Below are 22,802 nucleotides of genomic sequence, written 5' to 3'. Positions count from 1 at the left end.
TTGTCATTTGATTAGCGGGAGCTTGTCTTGAAGATTCAGGAGAGCAGTTGCATCAAACGCGCACCTGCGTTTCTTCAGAAGCCAAAAGAAACATAAAAATAAACTATTATTAGGTCTCCCGCTGCTGCTGTGTGGTCGAGGCGCTGCAGCTCTAGAACCCAAAAGGCAGCTGCTGTCATCGAATGGATCAGGTACTGTAAACAAGAGGCTCAGGGCAGGGCAGGGCAAGCCAGACGAGAAAACTTTGGGATCTCCAAACTAAGAGACAAAAATACTGAGGTAAATTAGCATGAGCTCCGAGGCTCTTTAATGAGTTTATTTTTTGGCATCCAATGTTAAGCCAGGGCCAGGGCAGACTCAGGAGCACTGGACCTCAGTAATGCAATGGAGATGCAGAGACAGAACCTGGAAAATTGGGGCACTTCGGTCATCGTGAAGGGAAAGACAGTTAGCCAAGCTTTTTCCATGGCTCACCCACGCATAATTTCCGTGTTGGCGCCTCTACTCAACCACTGATGAAATTATGGCATACCCTGAGGCTGGCCTGTGATCTCCAAGTTGAGAATTCCCGTAACCTTTGTTAGTATCTCGGGCTGTCCATCAGAAGAAATGCCTTTGCTATCTGGTCTTGCACCTACGTAGTTGAAGAATTCCGCACTCTCGCCGCACCCCTAACTGGGCTGCATCTTTCTGGGTAAAAGGCGATTCAAGTCACCCACTGGGTCGCATAAGATGTGGATTTTTAGTAGATAAATCACGCACTGTGCTTATATGTACGTATTTTACTAGCCGACGGAGCAAAATGGACCAGTCAAGTTTCGTTTATCTATCCAAGGGTTCCATGGACGGGATTAATAAACCAGAGGACACTTATTGATTGCTGATGTTCTCTTGATGAAGCAAGCAGTTGATGATCTGGATAACTCATCCATATCAATTCTCGGCCTCTTTCTCCGTATCCCGATCTCCAAAATCAAGTACCCCCACTCACACATGAACCATTTTTCTCTACCCCAACCCAGGCAGAGTAACCTGCATGTCAATCATTGCATCCAATACAGAATCAGTGAAAGTTTTTGGCTTTGTGTATCTGTACGTACACTCGATACTGTACGTGCATATCGCTTCAGCACTCTTGGACGAGAGTGAGAGTGAGAATGAGAGTATGCGCACGCCCCTCCCCATGGCCCATCCACATCCATATCCTGACCCTTGTCCATGTTCCCCACGTCGAGTTGTGGTCTGTGATCCACCTTGAAGCTTTGCCAAAGAAAGAGTGGAGGGTTCCTTAGTTCGGTTTGGCTCTGGTGGGCTGGAGATAGACTGGTGAAGGGACCGAATTGATCGACTGCACCGAGTAAGTAATAGTGTAGCAGCTTCATAACTTGTACGGACACAAAAGACAAGCTGCGCGCTTTTTTTCTGCTCGTCTCCTTACTTCAGCTTTCCTCTCCCCTTTAACTTTTATTTAAACATCTTCTTTCCCTTATTTATATCACCTAAATGAGAAAACTTGTCGATCGTGCTGCTCTATTTGCTTCACTCTCACGGTTATAATCACCCGGCTACTACTTTTGATGCCGCCCCCTCCTCGTCTTCACATCCTCCTACGACCAAGTCGACGTCCCATGCGGTTTCTCTAGCATCCCATTCAACAATCGTGGGAGATCATACAACGGACAACAACGTGGTTGAATACAATAGAGGACAGTCAATGTTCAATTGAAGACCGAAAAACGGACATCGAACCCCGTTTGAACCACATCGACATTCGACAAGCATTCTAGGCTTACACGGGCACGAGATCTTGATCAACTCAGTCAAAGGCCCCGGCATAATCGACCGTTACAATCTATCAGTTGTCAACTTTTGAAGAAAGGCACCATACGCTCGAACGCAACACCTTTTTCTTGATCACGGTATTCTACAGCAACCTCGTGGCTATTCCTCTGGGCCAGAGTCTTCTGCCAAGATCGCAAATCTTGGATACCATTTCGCCGCAACGATTCGGTAGTGCCGTCAAGCGTTTCTCGCATTTTGCCGACGAACCAACCACAAACGCCATTCGCCCAGCGACAGAAGCACAACACAGCACTCTAGTCGCTGAACCGTCCCCATCACTCAACTGACCCCAATCCTTGGATGGTGTGTGGCTCTGACTTCAAGTTCTTGGTCCCTCGCTTCTGTTAGTGACCAGCTGCCCTCCCCCAACCGACAGCACCTGCTCTGTACTTTAGGCGCCGCCTGTACACCGAAGCTCTGTACCCCTCTATTCGACACCGTCGCCATTCGCCGCAAGCCCCGTCCGAGATAAAACAGCAGAAGCGCCCTCAAGGCTCAATCTCGCTATTTCTCAGCACCCGACTTCCAAAAAGATGGGCATTATGGCGGCACTCTCGGCCCCAAGGGCCATGGTAGCACCCCACCAGCACCAACCACAGGGACCCTCCACCCTCACAGGTATGGACATACAATTCTCTTACTGTTGCCTGTCTCTGTAATCAACTGTTTCTCCTTGATTCGCCTCTTTCTACCCTCACCCAAACCCATCTGGGCAAGCATTGCCCATCCATTCGCCCGTTTCAAGTCAAGCCTATTCCTGTTTCTATTCCCCCTCGTGTTCATGTCTTGGGTTTCTCTTTGATGAGCAGCAACTCATTTCATTTCACTTGGTTGTTTCTCCGCTTTTGTCTTCTCACATTCATTTCGTCATTCCCACGTCCACCGGAAGCGAGAAGTCTCTCCATCTCCGTGGACCCTGCGCCGTGGACCAAGCTGCAAGTTGCGTAGTGACGCGATAAACGTGGGACCTGCAACTGAAGCTAGACTTGGCTGAATCAAATCGGCTTTGGGCGACGGCTTTTGTAAGTGGGCTTGCGCTTTTCACTTCGTTATTTGCTGAGAAAGCAAATGCAAAAAAAAGAACAAAGTAAACAGCGGCAATTGGATGGATGCAACCAGAAGGTTGGGCTCTCCGGACATTCGCCATTTGTTTATTTCCATCACCATTTCCCCATTATAATTCCGTTAATGTCACTATCACTGTCACTTCCCTTCGCTGTGCCTTGTTGGGCTGAGCCTAGACTTTACAAATTCATGACATTTGCTGAGCCTTGGCACACTTTGGGGGTCTCGATCCAGTTTATTTATTTTACTGCATGGTCACTCGTTCTCGTTCCCTCTTACTCACAACTCACGTTCCATTCTATTTCTGCCTCATGCACCCCCCCGGTTGATCCCTAGTTCCCCTAGGCTTGTCCCAGGTCAACCCGAACCCTGCAACTGCAACTTCTCCAACATCAAGATCAAGTCATCCCTGCCTGCTGACGTCTTTTTGCTTGCTCCCGCCATAGATAAAAGTACCTCACCCTCTACCTTTCGCCCAAACCAGTTCCAGTCCCTATCGTCGCCTCGCGAATATAGTACCGACCTTACTGAATCAATTGTCCTAGAAGAAGGTGGTGAATCTGGAAGCGAATCCGCCGTTGAACCCGTTACACCTGTTAGTGGTCGCCAGTCCCAGGACTTCACCCTTCAGAGCCAGGACCTGCAGGACCTCCAAAATCTGCAGTCTTACCAGACGGCTTCAGCCACATCTTCAGGAGTTGTACCTATCGCGATCCCCAACTCGGGCAACCCCAACAAAGGAACATATATATCACAATCCGTAAATAACAGCCGGCCTCCTACTACCTACGAACCAAGTACTCCAAGAGCAACAGAACCTGAGCCAGGCAGTTCTCTCACCCGTCAGTCAACCCGAGGTTCCATCTCCACCTCGAGTTTCAAGCGCACCATGTCGAGCTTCTTCCGCCGATCAAACTCCCACGTCAAGAACGATTATATACCTTCGGAATCTGCAACACCCTCCGTCGTGTCCGCACCAACGGAGCCTCAAACAAATGGCCAACCACGTGCTGCAGCTCGCCGTCGTTTCTCCATGAATCGCTCTTCTGCAACTACTCGTTCCAACTCACCCCCTTCGCCTAGCGACAATGGATTGGAAATGGCTCCCGCACACTGCGAACGTGCCTCTGACAAGTCTCTTCCCAGTCAAGGAGACTTCAAGAAGAACCGTGCATCGACTGGTCTGACTCTGCGTGGCCGAGCTATTAACTTCGTTGGCGCTCATAACACCAGCCGAGGAACCGGGCACAAGCGTCCTGAATTCACCCGCAGAGCTAGCAGCTATGACGGTAGCCGACCCAGTACCCCTCTCCCACCTCCCGCGGAAGGCGACGAAACAATGTACCCACCTGAACGAAGTGTCTGGCCTCTTCCTCCTGACTCCGGTACTGGTGCCAAGGCTCGACGAATGAGTTTGAGCCTCCCTGATGATTTCGCCGTGGACATAGCTGAGCTACAGAATGAATTCGAATACCAGCGCAAATTCCTCGGTCGTCATGGCAAGCATCTTGGCAAGGGAGCGGCTTCTAAGGTTACCCTTATGATGCGAAAAGGCTACCCAGAAGAGCTCTACGCCGTGAAGGAGTTCCGCGGCAAATCGCACCGAGAAAGTCAACAGGACTACGAGAACAAGATCAAGTCAGAATTCAGCATTGCGAAGAGCTTGCACCACCCCAATATTGTCGAGACTTTCCGCCTATGTACCGATCACGGGCGATGGAACCATGTTATGGAATACTGCTCGGAAGGTGATCTTTTCAGCTTGGTCTCCAAGGGTCATCTCAAGGGCGATGACCGCAAGAAGGACCGCATGTGTCTCTTCAAGCAGCTTATTCAAGGTGTCCATTACTTGCATGCCAATGGCATTGCCCATCGTGACATCAAGCTTGAGAACCTTCTGATCACCAAGGACAGTAAGCTCAAGATTACCGATTTTGGTGTATCGGAAGTTTTCTGTGGTACTCACCCCGGTCTTCGTGAAGCTGGTGGACAATGCGGCCGTAACATGAGCGGCGAGATCCGCCTTTGCTCGCCTGGTATCTGTGGAAGTGAGCCCTACATCGCCCCCGAGGTCCTCGCCAAGAAGGAAAACTACGACCCCCGAGCACTCGATGTGTGGAGTTCTGCGATTGTCATGATTTATCTCACTTTTGGTGGCGCCATCTGGTCCCGCGCTGTCCCAGGAGAGCTCCATTATGATAAGCTTGTCAAGGGCTGGGAAACATGGTATGGGAAGCATCCAGAGTCCGACGCCACTATCTCTGATACGGATTACCCCAAATGCTACGCCCTCGACGTGGGCATGTCCCCACCTGCTCTCCGTCGTCTTGTGCTACAGATGTTGAACCCTGATCCGCAAAAGCGTATCAGCATCGAGGACGTCATCCACAACCGCTGGCTGAAGAACGTCGAGTGCTGCCAGCTGGAATCCTACGATGACCCCGCTCTTCTCATCGATGCGACCAAGAAGGACAACACAGCCAACGGCAACAAAAAGATCTTTTGCCACAACCATCTACCCCCGAAGGGCACTGGCTCCCACTCATTGGGCAAGATGCCAGGCCAGCCGGGTTACTAGACGACTTAATGACTGATGGAACGACATTTGAAATGTCCTACAAACACTAAACAACCATTTCTTTGATAATAAGAGCAACATTGGATTGTGCGCCTATAACTTTTGCATTCACCTATATTGGCGTTAGGATCAAGCTGGCCATGGATGATGGCCCAGGCCTGCATGGTTTGGAGTTGGTGAATTTTCTGTCGCTTCTTTTCTTTTACACTCCAACCTGTACATAATATACAACATTTTCCCTGTTGCCGTCGGACGACGACGCACTACAGCCGACGAGGATGGGGGATGTCTTACAAGCAAAGCAGACTTAATACCCCCGAAGAAACAGTCTCTTGCTCTTTTGAAATCTAGTAGATAATGGATATTTAACATGCCATTGGTCTACAGATGGGACAGAAAAGCCGGGCAGAAGGATGACCATGGGGGTTTATCAATTCGCCCGTTTATTCTTTTCTACGTGTTTTTGGATTCAAAGATGTGCGCGACCCCCTTGAAGATAGTTTATTCTTACAAGTATCACTTACATATACGCACGTATGTATATACATGGGCTTGCTGCTCTGGTGCTCTGGTGCCATTGCTACCAGTCTTTTCTGCGAACTAGCACAATAGACTTGGGTTCCTTGTTTATTCAATCATTATTTACTCCAGCCTCGGTTCGTCTTGAGTATCCATAAAAGAAGGGCCGTTTTCGGGACCACTTGGTGTTGTGGCCGCGATATTTGACGTCTTCATCAGGTGCTTTGACCTTTCAGAGATAGCGGTTATCAATCGCCTGACGATTGAGTAAGAGCATTATCTAGATTTACAAGGATTGAAGCGAGATCTGTTTTACCAGAAGGATGATGGAAGCATTCCACTTGTTGGTATCGTAGCACGTTATATCACATGTCGTTACTGCAAGAATGATGTTTATTTACCTGAATGTCTACTCACCCGGCATTTTGGGACAGATGAACACACACTCCTCTGTGGCGTGTACGGATGCGCCGATGCTGCGGGCTGGGAGTTTTCGGTGTTACATATCCAGAAGCGACGGAAAGCATCCCACGGGATATGCACGCATGTCTCACCACGACGATGGTTTATACTGTATCGGCCATAACCAAAGCGAAGTCGGAATGAGCGATATATTGGCTTGGATATAATGCTGGAGCGGTCTCACCGCTGATCAATAGTAGCAGTGAAAGTGGAAATGTCACAGGATCTCATTGGACTTGGACACAAAAGTGAGGCTTTGCGATGACGCTGAGCACTGGATGGAAATTGTGATGCATTAGGACATGTGAATGTGAATGAGAGAAGGGCGTGACGCTGATACGCCCTCACGATATCCCTCACCGGTCGTCGTGGGTTTCCACTGAGTTTCACTGGTGTTGGGTGTCCGTTCCGGGTACCTGGCTAAGGTTGAAGTTGTCATCAACACGAAGGTTCTGGACAAGGTTGAGACACAATGTCAACCCCCCACGTGGTCAAGAGGATTTGTCGGAGCAGAGAGAGTCTCACGACCGGTTTCTGGCTCACAAGCTCTGGCTTCAGATCACATTACTCCCTCTGGAGTGGTTTAACATGCATGATCCGCGTGACCGGTCGTGCTTAACACTTACTCCGGTTCACAGCTAATGCAGCTTCGCGGAAATAACGTGCCGAGCGAAACATGACAAGAACTGAGGCTGATCAAGCGCGACTACCGCGCTGCACGAGAGAGAAATGGCACACCGATAGAAGCCTCCTCGGATATCGGTGCCGAGAGGTAGGAGGGCTGATTCGTGCCCGCATTGGAGATTTCGTGGGGGTGGAGGTGTTTCTCTCTCTTTTGTTTGTGTTGCCCACGGAGAAGTTGTGATTGTTGGGACATCGGAGAATGGAAGTGTCTTCCCCAGATGTAACACGAGAATCCTGGGGAAAGAGGCTGGCCGAGGGATGGGGGGGAGTGAGAATAGATACAGAGTTTTGTGAAGGTCCAAGTCAAGGTTTGAGGGCTACCTACTTACTTACATAGACTCTTGGTGGACTGTTACTTTGCAAAGCCTGAGCTTGATGGCGGGGAAGAAGAATAAACTTGCCGTGCCGTCAATCGTAGGAATGCGAAAATGATAGCGCTCACTTTTGTGTAAGCTTAAAATGGAATGATACCTGATATACTTTTTAATATGGACTTCCCTTGTTCATGGGTACTTTCGGCAGCCAAGAGCTTTCAAGTGCCGATATGGACGGCATTTAATATGGAGCACGGCCGACGGTGGGTCCGCTTCGTCCCGGAGCTGGTGGAGGAGGTAAACTGTCCTCTCTCCGAGGAGTTCCGCTCGTCGGAGATTCGTCCAAAGATGATCTAGGAACTTTCTAACATATCATCAGCATAGAGTAAATAAGTTTTTATCTCGTCTCAAGAATATATCCACCATCTGCCCCGTGTTCTATTCTTGAAACTATCGTCGAAATATCGGAAGTCCGCTACAACCCGGCTCCGGTTCCTTAATTAAACCTTATTAGGATCTAAGCTTATTGCGCCCAGTTAAAGTTTCTCTGGCTTCTGGAAAACGTTTCAGATACACCGTCAACTGTCCAGATAAATAATTCCTCCAATGGCAGATATAAATTTACGGGTGGAATAACCGACTCTCATTCCCAAAGTGGGATGTCTTGTTCAACTGCCGCGTACACAAGATTACAAACATGGCCTGAAACGGAGCACCTACCGAATTACCCGATCTGAAAAAGGTTCTTGTCAAGATGTATATTAAGACGCTGTTGCATCGTAATATGCCTGGTTCTGTAGCATTTTGTCTTCAAGTTACTACTGGCTAGTATCCATTCATTTCTTTGTATTTCATTCATTCATTCATTCATTCATTTATCAATCCTATATATCGTTCCCTCGTTCACCATGCGCACCGCTGCATTCATCACTCTTCTGGCCTCCGTGGTCTCTGCTACTCCCTTCGGCCAACGCTCTCAGGTTCTTGCCAGAGCAAGCGAGACTTGCCCCGTCGTCTTCGATGGCCGAGTCCCTGCCAATGCCTCTCTGACCGACTTCGACACGGCGAATGGCGGCGGCTGGAACCCTTACAACCCCGGCTTCGTCAAGGGAAACAACATCTCCTGGTCCGAGATTCTTCAGCTTCCCAAGACCAAGACTAAGTCGCGCTTCGATACTGAGGCTGGTACTATCCCCCTTGAGGTCACCATCAGCGACAAGAGTATCTTCATGAAGCAGCTTGGCTTCAGGCGCGCTGGTCTGCAGTTCAACAAGGATAGCAATGAGGGCAGCCCTGGATCTGAGGGCGTCAAGACTCTGCACTTTAGCATTATGCAGGATGACAAGCGCCCTCTCAACCTTAGCCATGAGTACCTGGTGAGCATACCTGGAATCATAATTGACGTTGTTGATGCTAACGAGGATAGAATGTTTGGCACGAGAAGGCCGATTTCTCCGGTAACCAGTTCCAGTTCCAGGCTGGTCAACTCATCGGACAGAACGGCACTGCTGCTACCTGGAAGCTTCTCGACCAGGACTTCAAGCTTCTCTGGGAGACTCCTATGCTCAAGAAGGTGTGGCAGAACTTTGCCATCACTCTCAACTACGAGAAGAAGTAAGTCCCCTACCAGCAACGCAGCACGAAGAGCGTAGCTAACAATCGCAGCACCATCCAAGCCTACTACTCCAAGGGATGCAAGCCTCTCAAGGTCGCCACTCAGCCCATCGCCCGCAATTTGACTGGCCAGGGACAGTTCCAGATTGGTATCCTCAAGAAGCCCACTGGTACCGATGATGTTGCCAACTCTGGATTCCAGGAGGCCAACTTGAACGAGGGACTTATTTACGGTGGTATCTTCCTTGAGGACAGCGCGGATGGATGTGTTTCTCTCTAAGTTCTCGCTTGAGATGGATGCTGCAGATGTTGCATAATAATAATGGTCTAGTTCTAGATCACACGACATTACGTACCTATCGCTTCAAGGGGAATATATCAACATACCTTATGCTGTTTTAAATGTCCATTGTGGTGCATGATGTATACTCCTTAGCTGTGCCCAAGCTGTCGCTGTGGGTTCTTTATGACCGCCATCGACATCTTTGAATTAACGAGCTTGTTTGCGCATGACCGCACCGGAAAATAACCAGTAACTAGTGCTGCATATATAAGCAGTATTTGTTTCGAGCGAGTAAAATAAGACCTTCTGCAAAAATGGCACGCATGGCTGGTAGCCGTAAGATGGTCTTATCCGTGAAAACCATGTCACGTGTTACCTTTAGCTCTGCTCTATGCACCGTTTCCAACTATCGCCATTGAATTCAAACGCGACGAGGTCTTGCTCAGCTCCCTCGAAAATGGCATCATTTTCCTTGTATCAGTTGTCAAACGCGAGCCGTAGACTTTCCTTGAACCTTTTACGTCAACATCGAAACACACTCGCGGTTTCTAGACGACAACCTAGCCCAATTCGCCTCCTCTCTCTCCAGCAACCAAGATTTCTTCACGCCGGTGACGATGCGAAGTCAGACCAATCAACACAGATCAACAGCGATATTGCTGCTGAGGAGGGTACCAAACTCGACACTTCCTACGAGACGAGTGATGATGTGGCGCCTATCAAAGACGAATCGACTCAAGCAGACAACGATGTTACCAGAGACCAAGACGTCGGTGACAGTGATGCCCCGACCCTAGATCTTCCTATCCTATCCTCAGACCCAAGAGATGAGCCCAAGGTGAAAGGAAGGCCATGGACCGAGGAGGAATTGGCCCAGCTCGAAGGGTTCATTAAACGGCCAATATTCAGTCTGGACTACATCGCAATTCGGATGGACCGAAGTATTTTCAGTGTCAGGGGCCAGCTCAGACAGATTCAAGAACGGAAGGGAATCGATATCCTGCGCCGAAGTCGTCCACGAACTCCATGGCAACACCCAATGGATGCTACCCCAGAGCGAGTCGCAGTATTCGAAGCGAAGCAAGACGAAGTGCAAAAGCGTATGGAACACATTGTCGAAACACTCATGACCTTGCCAAAGACCGACCAGTGGGAGGAAATTCTCAAGTTGAAATCTGCCTCGGAATGGGCATCAGCGATTATGAAACTAATACCACTGCGAACCTGGCACATCTTGGCCGCCGACCACCCGCCGACCGAGGAGGAATACATGACCATAACAATGGTTGATCGGTATAAAATGATTGGGGTGTTCGCCCAAATCTACCAACGCAAGGTATACGTAGGCTTAGCTGAGGTGCCATTTGGCGTGCTGGCGCCGTCTGATTCCAAAGATTCCCAGCAACAAGGCGCAACAAAGAAGAAGCCCCAAGGGGTAAACAAGAAAGGGCACATGGGATCGATCGTCCCGTTGATCCCAGTGTCTTTGTTAGGCTCTAATCAACTTACCTACGAGGAAAAGGTTGAGCAGAAGTATGTACTTGGACTTGCCAGGGCGACGCTCGCGGCATGGCTTGGGGCAAATCACGTAGACGCATCTCCTGCTCTCCGCCGGTTGTATGCCTGGAAGGATATAATATCGAAGGGACACCCTTTTGGTAGGAATCCTTGCAACCCGCTCGAGCAGAGGCTCCGTCTTCCGTCGACGCCAGAGGAAAGTGCTGCTAGAAAGGCCAGCCTTGCGGAGGCGTGGAAACGCGAGGCAGAGGAGACAGGGAAGACAGAGGAGGAATTGAAAAAGTCAGGGACACCAAAGCCCTTTAAGAAGTGAGCTTCTGATGCTGGGGGAAACCCTGAGGATCCATACAAGAGTCATCGGTAGAAAAAGCGTATAATTTGCTAGTTGAGAGCCAGTCGTTAGGCAGTGTAGGTATGAGTAGAGGCAATGAACCCTGTCATGCCATGCCATGTCCTCTTGTTTCTCTTCCCGATCCCCAAGAGCACTCAACAGAACTGAGACCCGATTCCGCACAAACTGAATGATGGGCGAGGTGGTTGGATTTCCGGTGACGATCGTGGTGTGCTTTTTACATAATAGTCATCATTTTGGGGATCCAAATCACAGATGATTGACAGGTCATCGAGCATGGAAGACTTGCTCTCATATTTCGCCCTTGTGATCGGTCAGCCAGTGCATGGGAATCGAAGAGTCTCCCAACTTACTTTATGATCGGGGCCCCGAAAAGTCGTAATATCACCTCCATGTCTTCGATAAGTTCCAGAGAGCAAGTGCTTTCAGTGAAGTAATAATACAGGAGAAAGTTATCTCTCTGATATCACTTTCGAATCAGTCGTTTCATAAAGACCGTGGTTACTCCAGATCAACCATCACAATTGAGTCGCAATGTGTATATGACACGCATTAAGAGCTGAGCACAGCTTACGACTTCCATGTTCTGTGGTTACTAATGATGTTCCCCGTCTTGTTCTGGTGCAGCACAGCATAGTAAGTGATATGCGTTATGTAAGGAGTAGCCAGTCATTATCCGTCCTGTCCTGCAGGCATACGCAGTTGTGTTTAGTGTCCTATCAAGATGTAAGACTTGTAATATGCTCGTATTCTCTTTGCATCAGTCTTATCTCCTCGTTCTGTATAACTTTGGCAGAGCCCCCTCTCCCGGTACCAACACATCGCCACCCTCGACATCCTCAGCAGTGTCTCGTTATGAGCTATAAGGGACAGCAATTGGTGGTGACACCCGTTTGGGACATCCCACCTACTCGTTCGCGTTATGTGTTGAATGCCTCGAGTTCTCCGCTTGAGATCTCGTGCAAGGATCTCGAAGTGCTTGACACAAAGGTTGATGATGATAACTTCTCTCCTCTGCACGCGCCGACCCGGGAGAATGAGGGAGGAAAGGATAGCAACTAAGTGGACTTGAATCGACAAGCAAGGAGCATGAGGCAGACAGAGTCTGCAAACGATAAAGCGAAGAGAATGCCTCTAGATATGCGTTCAAATAACATGCATGGCAAGGCCGGACTCCAAATGGACATGCGACGTTACCTTGGGCGAAAAGGATTCGTCAGTAACGAATACTCAGTTTCAAGCGTTGACGATAGCCCATGCAAATACACAGCTCACTTACCTTTATTGGGTTCAACTATTGCACAGGAATTTCAATCAGACAACCATTATTTTCAGAAGTCGATGCCATCACCTGTAGCCCAATCGCAAAGTCTTGGTTTTAGTTCGCCAACTTCAACACGGACGCGGTACCCTTGGCAAGGTTCAGAACCCGTAGATTCAAGCCGAGGGCAGAGACTCTTACGCCATATCCAAATGCTTAGAGAGAAGCATTTAGATGCAGAAACACGAATCACGTTCTTACAGGAAACCACTCACAACACGCTGGCTCAAGTTGGTCGTGCTGATGAGGTTATCGAAAACCTCTTGGCTTCCGACAAAGGTCTCCCGGATCATTTCTACGAAAGTCTGTTTGAGGTTTCGACGATTCTCTCGAACGTTAGTAGGGGCTTGAGATAACCAACTCACAGATTTGATGGAAGATTAGTATTCTCTAGTTTTGCTATCTAGTTGACTCCATGGGGCTTGTAGACGATCTCGTTGAAGGAATTGAGGCTATGTTTTTCGAGAGCCTGCTAGATTGAAGCAAAGAAGTTTCTCATGCCAAAGCTCTTTCTACCCATGTACTCGCTGCTTCTCTCTCTCTCGTCTCTGATCCTCCAAAACAGGCTTCCGTCATAACAGGCTCTCAGGTCATCTTTTTTCACGACCCCATCCTCTTGGAGAAGCACATATGATGTCCACCACTCCATAAAAGCAAAGGTCCAACCAGCTGGGTCCGCCGCACAGCGATCCTTCGCCCATAATCTCCAGAGGTCACCAGCAGTCAAACCTCCCTCACCTGAGGTATCGAACCGCTGAAACATCTGCTCGAATCTCTGGGGGCTGAAGTTCCCGTCAAAGTCGAAGATGCCTGTATCAGAACCATGCTTGGCCTTGTGGATGTCATTGACATAGATGCGGAACAAGGGGTCAGGCAGCCAACTATGACCGAGCCGTGTTGGATATGAAAAGAAGATAGGGATGAGAAGAGAGCCTGTTGAGAAGAAGAGACCGAAACCGAGCTCGCGGAAGCCATTGTAGACGTCCCATGGGTTGATGATGCCGTCATTGTCGCGGTCCCAGAATTGAACGTGTTTCTGGAGAGGGCTGAGCTTTTCGTCTTTGGAGTTCACGATTGCTGCAGATGGGGTTTCAGAATGATCTGAGCATGCTTTAGCAAAAGTACTTTTGGTATAATCGTTGCCAAGTCTGCTGGGCGTAGACTGTGAGATGTCGTTGTGGTGCTCAACCATGTTGACATTGGCACTTTTATTTCTAATCGAAGAAACGCAGACACCAATTCCAATAGCGGGAGCAGCATCAATAGATGATCTTTGAGTTGCATGAACCATTGATATAAGGGAAAGCCATTGCTGTCTCACTGTCATTATGCTGTGGCTAACCTTGAGACACCGTTTACGAGCAATTGACGTAATTGTAACACGCACATCTCGAGCTTCCAACATGTGATTGTACCCAATTCTGATATCAATGATCCGCTGATAATAATAGAAACATATGGAGATTTTCCTTGTAAGCTGATCTGACACCAAGAATGTCGCGTATTTTGGTACTGTGATGGTTGGCAAAATCTTCTTACTACCTACCAGTCATAGATTATCAACAAGTCGCCACTACCATGATCCCCCCCTTCCCCCAGGGTATTACACGACGGGCTATAACACTCCCCAGAGAGAGCCACATTCCCGCCCCGCATCACTTTGATCACAGATATGCGGCTCTTTATCACTATGATCACAAACATGCGAGAACCGATACTAGGTGTCTACAGAAATGGCAAACGATTTCTTTGCTTTTATAATGGTAGGTTTAGTAAAGAGATATTTAGATTCTTTACTGATCATCTATCTTGGTGAATACGGGATATTCTTTTCTTTATCCTTCCTTAGCTGAAGTGATCAGTGGAACAAGAGCCAGGAATGAACATTCTCTATGCAACTCTATCAATACGGCAAAAAGCAAATAATTTCAGCGAGAATAATGGGATACCACTTGCCGATAACGACATAGCATACCAGCGTTAACACAACAATAAGAATTCAAATATCTTCAGCAAGTCTTCACAGAGCTGTAGCCAAACTTTATAAAACGAACCCTGTCTAGGTGGTTATTAAAAACCAGAACGATATCCAGAAGCGCAGCCAGAAGCGCAAACCGCTATAGTTAGGCCTCTCTGGGTAGGATTATCAGTAACTTCTATAAGTTAAGGAAATATCATCATAAGGATTAGGATCAATTTGAGATAGCTTAGGCTAGACTTGCTTAAACTCATCACTTCAAGTGGTCAAAATATGGTATTCTTCTTGGGCCCCCCTGACTTCTCTCTCTGCCTGCGTTCGCCTCACGTTACTGACCAAAGAGACTAGTGAGACAGGTTCTTATAAAATTAAACAGATATTGGTAGTTTATTTACTTGTCAATCATTGCATATTCAGCACACTCATTTAATTGTCCATCATGAGCATTATCTCCCGTGGGAAACTTCCTTTCCACAGAGTACTCTTCCACTCCAAAGATTCATCCTCATACTCTGGCTTCGACAAGCAGAATTCTCCCAAGACTCGGTTACCTCCATCCAAGTATATGGTACCGAGATAGAAGCACACTGAATCGGCAACAGACAGAACCTCTTTCGCATGATCGAAGCGAAATCTCCCAAAACATGCCTGGCTTCCATCTTTGTATCGAAACAACAAGCCGGATATCGAACTGATCCCTTTCTGAGATTGTTCTCTGCAGATCTGAACCTCTTTAACAGCATCGAGCGAGACTTCTGAGGTCTCAACTGGATCTGTTTCGGATCCGGGAACAAGTACTGCTGGCAAGGGATCCTTGTCGCTTCCTTCTACAGTTGGCGATGCGAGCAAAGAAATGCCGTCAAGACGAGGGCTGAGGTAGACTAGCATTGGAATGTCCGGCGACTCTTTGGCTACGCATTTCCACTCGCTGTGTGGTGAGCTGCTTCTTCCCATGGTAAGCGTTCGCGACTGATTGGTGACCAGCTAATACGAGTCAGCTTCAAGCTTCAAGTGGGTTACGGTGTGTCTAGTCTTACCACTACCGCAGTCTCGTTGGCAGTATCTGATGTCTTTGGTCGTCTTTCGTCTTCAGACGTATCCTTTTCGTCTGCTTCCTTCTTTGTGCGCAACCAGACTTGTCCAAGACGTTCACCGGGATTCAACGGATGGTAAGTCCAATGAGGGGATGAACTTGCGGTCGAATCATCTGACTTTTTCCTGGCCAACTTGTGCTTCGCCATTTCGTCCAGCTCACGATAAAAGGCCAAGGACTCTTCAGTCTTGTGCGTGTGAAGATCGACCAGCTGGTCCTTATACCAACAAGCAGAATATCCTGTGATCTCAGGCTCGTTGAACTCCAAGGCCACCATGCGAGCTTCGATAGTCATACCAAGACTTGAAGATGAGTCTTTTGTGACGTGGTAAGCCATGCTCTTCAACGCATCTGGGGCCATAGGATACGGCCAACAAATGGTGGGATTCAACGGAGCGGCAGCGAAACTGCGCAATTTGAGGCCCTGTCTTGACATTAGAACTGTAACTGTGGATCAAAGGTGCAGAGCTTACATCGTCTGAGAATGAGAGGACTTTGCTGGTGATCGGGAGTGTTCGCCACCAGCCTGAACTACCTTGTGCCGATGTAACAGCTCCAGGATCATTAACGATCTGGCGGATGCCGAGATGATCTTCTGAGATGAAAATATGATTCTCTTCCTGACCCTGAAACTCTCTCCAGAGTAGTCGACTTCCCGGCTGCGGCGTGTTCGACAAGGAAGCTACATACTCAATTCCGTCCAGGTCGAGATGAGTGGCCCATACATCCTTCAATGGCTCAATCGTGCATTGACTCGACTCGGAGACACGAGACAGCGAAGATATCGCATAATGAAGGACTAAATGTTTGTTCACCATCAACAGTATCTCTGGTGGTAGATCTGCGAACTTCTGACTCATGATCCGGTGTAAGTGATTCAAAATCCACTCCCGTCGCCGCTCATCTTCTTGAACTGAGGGCTCGTAAGAATATCGGGCAACTTGCACAAATGCTCTCTTATCAAGACCGAATGATGAAGCTATCTCGGAGCACTCAACGTGATACCCGATTGTCGCACATGATTCGTGATCACTTGTGCAGCGCCTGAAAGTTGCGCGAAACTTGTTATCGTTGAAGGAATCGCACGATTCAAAAGCAACTGTTTCGGTGCCACCAGATGCTCCTTTCAGAGAATTAGTATTGTTTCTTGACGTTGGAGGAATATGGAACTGACTGGCTGTGATGAGGTCGCCGGGCTTAATCGTAAAGCGGCACCATCCACATCGACGACTGACACAGTAAGAGGGATAAGGTATCATAGGAGGAAGAGGATTAACATAGTTCAGTGCATGCCACTCCCACCCTTCAGCGAATTCCATCCATTCCAAATCCATTATTCGATCAATTCGGCGGATTTCCTCAGAGCTGAGTCCTCCGGTGTAGTCCATGAAGGAGATACGAGTGGCTTGAGGCTGAAGGGAGCTAACTGGGTATAAGTAAGCCAACCAGCCTGAGCTGAACTACAGCAATTGAATTGGATAGACTATTTGATGATATCACGTGGCTTCATTTGTCCAACGTAAGAAATAAGACAGAATGAGAAATAAGGGGAATTCTTTTTGCTATATAGCCTGATACCTACTTCAACAGTGCACCATTGCCAAGGCGAATGTATACATGCGCGATACGTGTAAGCTTACGCCCCCATTCACAAGAATGCGTTGAGACTACTGGGCAGTCCATAGGTACTATTATCTTACACGTAATTCTTCAAAACTTGATACTACACTCCCCTAGTTATTGTCTCTTGTTGGTTCAAATAGCCGATTGTGATACGATATGTTCGCTGCTTGCTTGCTTGCCGTATCTTCTTGAGTGTCACAATCTTGGCTAATATGCGGCTGGCATGGCCAAGACTGGTTATAACCGGACCTTCGTCCGTGGTAACACTCCATTGGGAAGAACCCCCCCAATAATGCCACTGGGTCAGGGATGGACCTACCACTGAGGAAACCCGCATCTTATTGTGCTCATGCGAGTTTGTGAACAGGCTCTTTCTTGTCTGTATTGGAGCTGGAACAGGAAGTGGCAGATTTATAACCATCGCACCCGAGCTCTCAAGGTTTCGAATACATTATGGACAAATTCAAAGGACTTGTATTACTTGTTGAATATCGACTGCTTTAATGCTTGCACGAGCTGCCGTGAAGCCATACTCCTGGGTGAAGGAATCTCCGTTGTCACATAAGGAGCATGCCACTCTTTCGTGATGACTCTTGGAAAGCGTGAAGTGTCTCGATGTTGCTACTTTCAGAGGGCGATTGCAACAAATGAACTGAGTATACTGAGATGTTTCCCAAGCTTGGTACGTCGAATGAAATGAGTTGTATGCGTGAACAGATAGGTAGATAACATTCAGAAGCTTTGTAGTCAGACCACGCAGCACTGGACAGTGCTAGTTACTTCCTATATCTGAAAAGATGCAGGAAGACGGACTTCTCATGCATGCGTTGATGAATGGTATCTGATTGACATGATTTGCATATATGGATGGCTGTTGGTGTTGTTGTTTGATATCCTCGTGACGGTCAGTATCAGACCATATTTAACCCGACATCGTATAGCTCTACTCCAATACGATAAAGATTTCGGTGTTAGATAGAAAATGAATATTACAGACCAACAGGTCAAAAATGCAAAAGAGAAACTCCGGTACAGGGAATCGAACCCTGGGCTCCGCGGAACTGATCCCTCAGCTATATGTTGAGAGCGCGAAATGTTAGCCACTACACCATACCGGACGCTAATTGGTTGAGAAAAAGCTTTGTTATTCTGTGATATGATCCCTATACATTGCTAGGAGCTTCTAGACTCAGGTTCTTTCTTGATCGTCATATTTGTCAAATGTCAAAGTCTTATGTCTCGTGATGATGTGGAGAGTCAGTATGATCATGTTTCTATATGTTATGCATGGTTTATCAGAAATTGTAATCTTGCACACCTGCTAAAGCATCGGAGAGGTTGGCATTATTTGAATGACAATGGTGAAAGAGGTTCAAAATAGAGTGAAATCCAGTGGGTATTTGTATTTAGAAGTCTTAGTAGATATCAAACTCCAACATAGATTATTCCCAGAAATAAACACAGTTCACTGATCTTGATCCCATCATTATCCCCGGCTCAAAGATTAATCAAGATATGTGACTGATTAGAACCAGCATGATATCTGGGATAGGTTAGGCCAAGTAAGTAATTAATCCGTCAGCAAATTCTGTCATTCGTCTGAACACAAGTCGACGCGGATTAATCTCCCGTGTTGCCAGGAGGTAGACGGGCTTGTTGCCGATGCCACAATCAAAGGCAAAGGTCCACGTATACGCGAGGCTCTCCTCGAACAACAGCCAATCTACTCCCGGCATGATTGAGAATCAGAATATGCCCAAGACAGATCTCTCATGCAGAAAGCCCAAATCTACTTGCAATCAGGACAATTTCTTTTGCATCAGATCAGCCAGCTCGTCAAGCAGCTCCACGGTCTCGGCTGGGCTTGCGATCCAGGCTGTTGTTCCGACACTTCTCGCCTTGAAGTCATTTGATCCAGCACTCAAGAATTGATCGCCTACGTGCAGTGTGTTCTCTCCGCGAATGGCGCCACCATTCTCCTTGCTACCAAACCACTGCTGGCAAACAGTCACACCCCAGCTCTTGTCACCAATATCGACAAACACATCATTACCTCCGTTGAATGCACAGAATGGCACGCGGCGTGATTGGCTCGCCACTGAAGGTGGAATTGGAGGAGAGTTGGGTCGGTGCTTGGTCGGGCGCTCTTCGCTGGATCCGAGACTACTGAGCTCCAGGATGCGCTGAACAACAAGAACAGTCTCCTCAAGGCTCTCACGGGCGATGCGAGTACCTGGCGTCTTGGGGATAATACCGACAGCACGGTCCTTGCGCATGATCATGGCAGGCAGGTTCAAGTTGTTGACACAGTCACGAAGGGCACCTTCGGCAACATCCAGCAATCTTGTAATGTCAGCATCCGACCATGAGGCCATCTCGGGTGTCAGCCACTGAGTGCGCGGGACAGGAGCGAGCTTGTAGGGCGAAGAAGGTGAGTACTCAAACAGGTAGTTTGCTTCACCTCCCATGATGACGATGTTTTGCTTCTGAATAGGATCCAGATCAGTTGACTCCGTAATTGCGTCAAGCAATCCATGGAGGCGCTCATAGTAGCGATCGGCAGATGTGTAACCAGCAGCCGTGACAATACCAATCTTGATGTTTTTTCGTAGGAGGTCTGACAGACATTAGTTTGCAGTTTCGACTTTTGTGCACCAGCTTACCGAGAAGACGGGGAATCACAGGACTCGATGGCTCAAGATTGAACCCATCGTCATACAAGGTCACATCACCATCAAACGTGGCCAACTGCAGTGATCCATTTGTTACAGCCATGGACTGGGCTGAGTTGAGGATCTGTCTGACATCGTTGAAGGATGGAGCAACAAATCTTCGTGATGAGATATACCGTTTTCTGTCCTGATACTTGAAAGCTGCTTCCAGGGGCAGGCGGGTGAAGAAAGGGCCCGCAGTGGGAATCAGCATCCGCAACTTGGACGGGAGCATGGTATCATCTTGCTGACGGCTAACTTTTGGGAATTAGATATGTTTGCTATGAAGGTGAGTACGAAGGCTTACTGTGATCATCAATCATGAGCTCAACGTCACGCATAATCTCAGCGTAACGGCGGTGAGCCTCTTCGGCCATCTGAGTAACACTAGGTCCATCTCCAAAAACGCCAGTGGGCTGAGAGTAGAGAACGAAAGGAACAGCTAGAAGACCCTTGACCCATTCTGCGATTCGAGTTAGCTGGCTGAGTCTGATGTGAGGCGTGGATAGTGGGACATGGGATGCGGGGATGAGATGGAAAAATGATGAATCAGAGAGACTGTTTAGTGTGTAATTAATTTCGTGATATCTGGGACAAGTAGAGTCCAACATACCAATAAATTGGTCTCTTCGGTGTGTCTTGAGAGCATCTGTTTGCTATTGTGAGCTTGTGTAACCATGAGTGTTTGGATGACAAGAAGGGAGGCTTGAGGTGGGGTTATTGACGGCTTAACTTACACTCGACACGGTAACGGGTTGTCATTGTTGCAGTTGGTACAAGGTTTCAGTTGATGTTGAAGGAGTAAAAGATACTTTGTAGGATGATGAATTTGTAAGAGGGAAGAAAAGGAGGAGAAGTTGTTTGCTGTTCGTTGTTTGTCTTTGATAAGATGAGGGGGGTTGAGAGACGGTGTGACCTGCACTTGCCTGACCTAGGTAAGTAGGAGGAGGTACTGTAATCTAGACCTCGTCGTACCTGCCCTACCTCCAAATCCGGGTGACGTACGGGAGCCGCCGCAGCGTTGAGCGGGGAACGCCGACCGCTAAGATAGCCCAAAGCTGTAGGGGACGATCGGTTTGATTGGTTCGGGATATTCATGGTACACCTCTGTCAATCTCTCCTGCATTACGGCATTCACATTGATGAGATCTCCCACACTGCAACTGGGATACCCTAGACTATGCAGGAGTTTCACCATTTTCCCTTCTTGCATGATGAACTAATACGATGAGTCTATGGGCTACGAAAGATTATTCTTGATTGAGCCTGTTTTTAAAGACTGGCTAAGATTTTGTGCGTATGGCACTCTAAGTGGTATATCGATGATACACAGGAACTGTAATTCACAGCCAAAAGTCAACGCCAGTAGAGCATTAACTCACAAGCAGCAAAGTATGGCACATTATATGCGGCTGACAGAAGCCATACCAATGCCTAAAGGATCTACAGATAGCCTATGCATAACTGTAATCTCACTGCAGATCGGCAATGTGTAAATCGTCCACATTGGCCCTCATTGCTATAGTGGCTCACGAAAGTCGGGTATTTATGCATATCTCAAACTATTGCCAATCGCCGGCACAAAACCTGATGCGGTGAAACGCCCCCAAATCAGTATAATTCCGTGGCAAAAATGCACATGAAGCATCGGTATCTGGTCATGCTTCTTTCCTATTCTCGTCCCGTTTCATCATGTTGTTAACAATGGCGATGTTACCGTGAACTCGACGACGGCAGCAGGCGAAGCACAGTATAAGACCAACTTAACAAGATCCGAATACTGTAAATCGATTATCGTCGATAAAATATTGTGGGGAGATGAGGGTAAAGCTTGGGAGTTCTCTCCCATCAGGAGACAAGCATGTAATGAACCTCGACCACATCGCCAAATCTCACTATACTGACAAGCTTTAACAGGGCGTCAGTGTCTGTATACCGATATGGGAAGACAATATAGCTTGGGCTAAAAGAGACCCCGAACTCATAGCCCAGCTAAAGAACGGATACCCTCGATTCTTCGTCCCTCTTGTCGTCGACGAACTCGCAGAACGAATACTCACATGGACTTCTGAGTTACCTTCAAGATTTCTTACAACCGAATTTCGAGACGAGCTGAGGCAGTCGTTGAAAGAGCGCGGACGATCGGCAATGCTACTAACAGCGTGTTGCTGTGCCAAAGATCTTCAAGGATATCTAGAAAGGCAGCGAATGAGAGCATTCGTCCTCGTGGTTGGCTTCGACGGTAATATTCGTCCTGTGAAAAAGTCAGAGAACGGAAGTGACTTGAACGAAATCTATGTGGTCATTTACCCTCAACAAGGAGAAAAAGAGGCCAAAGCATTCTGGCAACATGCCGGCTATGGTATCTCGAGTCGAAGAGCGACGTATTGGCTAGAGAATGCCCCTTTTTTGAATCGGGGCCGGGAATTGCCTGAGGCCAAAGAGGCCAAGATTGCCATGCAACAACGCATTGCAGACTCGCTTAGTACCAAAGACAACAAGTTGAAGAAGAGTGATGTGTTATTATATCCCACCGGCATGTCGGATATTAGCCATATCCATGATATTATCAGCCTTTACACTACAGCGACAAAGAGGACCGTTGCGATCTTCGGGTACGTCAAAGACAAACCTGATAATTGACCAGACTAACGACGAATCCAGATTTTTGTATGTTTATACTTTCAAAGTCTTAAGCAAGATCCACGGGTACTAGTGTAAACTCTATGACGCTACACAATCCGACTTAGAAACTCTTGAAGAAGACTTGGCCTCAGGTCTGCAGCTATGGGCCCTCTTTACAGAGTTCCCTGGCAACCCACTCCTTGGCTCTGTCGATCTAGAG

General features: G+C 47.9%; 7 protein-coding genes and 1 non-coding gene across 9 annotated transcripts; 4 read left to right on the top strand and 4 right to left on the bottom strand.

Annotated features, from left to right (window-relative positions):
- The first annotated feature begins 1,357 nt into the window (after positions 1 to 1,357).
- Positions 1,358 to 7,449, top strand: FOIG_11997 (HAL protein kinase). The gene is made up of 2 exons (XM_031212703.1): positions 1,358 to 2,460; positions 3,354 to 7,449. The coding sequence occupies exons 1-2, from the start codon at positions 2,376 to 2,378 to the stop codon at positions 5,483 to 5,485; spliced, it is 2,217 nt and encodes a 738-aa protein (XP_031057581.1). The 5' UTR covers positions 1,358 to 2,375; the 3' UTR covers positions 5,486 to 7,449.
- A 539-nt stretch (positions 7,450 to 7,988) lies between these two features.
- On the top strand, positions 7,989 to 9,525 carry FOIG_11996 (uncharacterized protein). Its single transcript, XM_031212702.1, has 3 exons — positions 7,989 to 8,840; positions 8,891 to 9,078; positions 9,130 to 9,525. The coding sequence occupies exons 1-3, from the start codon at positions 8,373 to 8,375 to the stop codon at positions 9,356 to 9,358; spliced, it is 885 nt and encodes a 294-aa protein (XP_031057580.1). The 5' UTR covers positions 7,989 to 8,372; the 3' UTR covers positions 9,359 to 9,525.
- Positions 9,526 to 9,700: 175 nt separating this feature from the next.
- FOIG_11995 (uncharacterized protein) lies at positions 9,701 to 11,581 on the top strand. The gene has a single exon (XM_031212701.1). The coding sequence runs from the start codon at positions 9,753 to 9,755 to the stop codon at positions 11,190 to 11,192; it is 1,440 nt and encodes a 479-aa protein (XP_031057579.1). The 5' UTR covers positions 9,701 to 9,752; the 3' UTR covers positions 11,193 to 11,581.
- Positions 11,582 to 12,514: 933 nt separating this feature from the next.
- FOIG_11994 (uncharacterized protein) lies at positions 12,515 to 13,923 on the bottom strand. The gene has a single exon (XM_031212700.1). The coding sequence runs from the start codon at positions 13,877 to 13,879 to the stop codon at positions 13,025 to 13,027; it is 855 nt and encodes a 284-aa protein (XP_031057578.1). The 5' UTR covers positions 13,880 to 13,923; the 3' UTR covers positions 12,515 to 13,024.
- Positions 13,924 to 14,874: 951 nt separating this feature from the next.
- FOIG_11993 (uncharacterized protein) lies at positions 14,875 to 17,016 on the bottom strand. The gene is made up of 4 exons (XM_031212699.1): positions 16,798 to 17,016; positions 16,097 to 16,746; positions 15,568 to 16,047; positions 14,875 to 15,514 (listed from the first exon to the last, which is right to left on the bottom strand). Exons 1-4 carry the CDS (start codon positions 17,009 to 17,011, stop codon positions 14,957 to 14,959), a joined length of 1,902 nt encoding a protein of 633 aa, XP_031057577.1. The 5' UTR covers positions 17,012 to 17,016; the 3' UTR covers positions 14,875 to 14,956.
- A 1,254-nt stretch (positions 17,017 to 18,270) lies between these two features.
- On the bottom strand, positions 18,271 to 18,364 carry FOIG_11992. Its single transcript has one exon. It is a non-coding gene; the product is annotated as a tRNA-Glu (tRNA).
- Positions 18,365 to 18,577: 213 nt separating this feature from the next.
- Positions 18,578 to 20,897, bottom strand: FOIG_11991 (IMP-specific 5'-nucleotidase 1). 2 transcript variants are annotated; one of them, XM_031212698.1, is made up of 5 exons: positions 20,695 to 20,897; positions 20,571 to 20,606; positions 20,265 to 20,515; positions 19,910 to 20,215; positions 18,578 to 19,863 (listed from the first exon to the last, which is right to left on the bottom strand). In XM_031212698.1, exons 3-5 carry the CDS (start codon positions 20,332 to 20,334, stop codon positions 19,046 to 19,048), a joined length of 1,194 nt encoding a protein of 397 aa, XP_031057576.1. In that variant the 5' UTR covers positions 20,335 to 20,515; positions 20,571 to 20,606; positions 20,695 to 20,897; the 3' UTR covers positions 18,578 to 19,045. The 2 variants fall into 2 exon arrangements, with proteins under 2 accessions (XP_031057576.1, XP_031057575.1); XM_031212697.1 differs by having other exon boundaries at positions 20,265 to 20,420.
- Positions 20,898 to 21,775: 878 nt separating this feature from the next.
- On the top strand, positions 21,776 to 22,673 carry FOIG_11990 (uncharacterized protein; the record flags this gene model as incomplete). Its single annotated transcript, XM_031212696.1, has 3 exons — positions 21,776 to 21,820; positions 21,875 to 22,572; positions 22,622 to 22,673. 3 exons carry the CDS (start codon positions 21,776 to 21,778, stop codon positions 22,671 to 22,673), a joined length of 795 nt encoding a protein of 264 aa, XP_031057574.1.
- Between the last annotated feature and the right edge of the window lie 129 nt (positions 22,674 to 22,802).

Source organism: Fusarium odoratissimum (assembly GCF_000260195.1).
Source record: "Fusarium odoratissimum NRRL 54006 unplaced genomic scaffold supercont1.24, whole genome shotgun sequence".
NCBI lineage: Eukaryota > Fungi > Ascomycota > Sordariomycetes > Hypocreales > Nectriaceae > Fusarium > Fusarium odoratissimum.
This window is presented reverse-complemented; position numbering and strand designations above follow the sequence as displayed.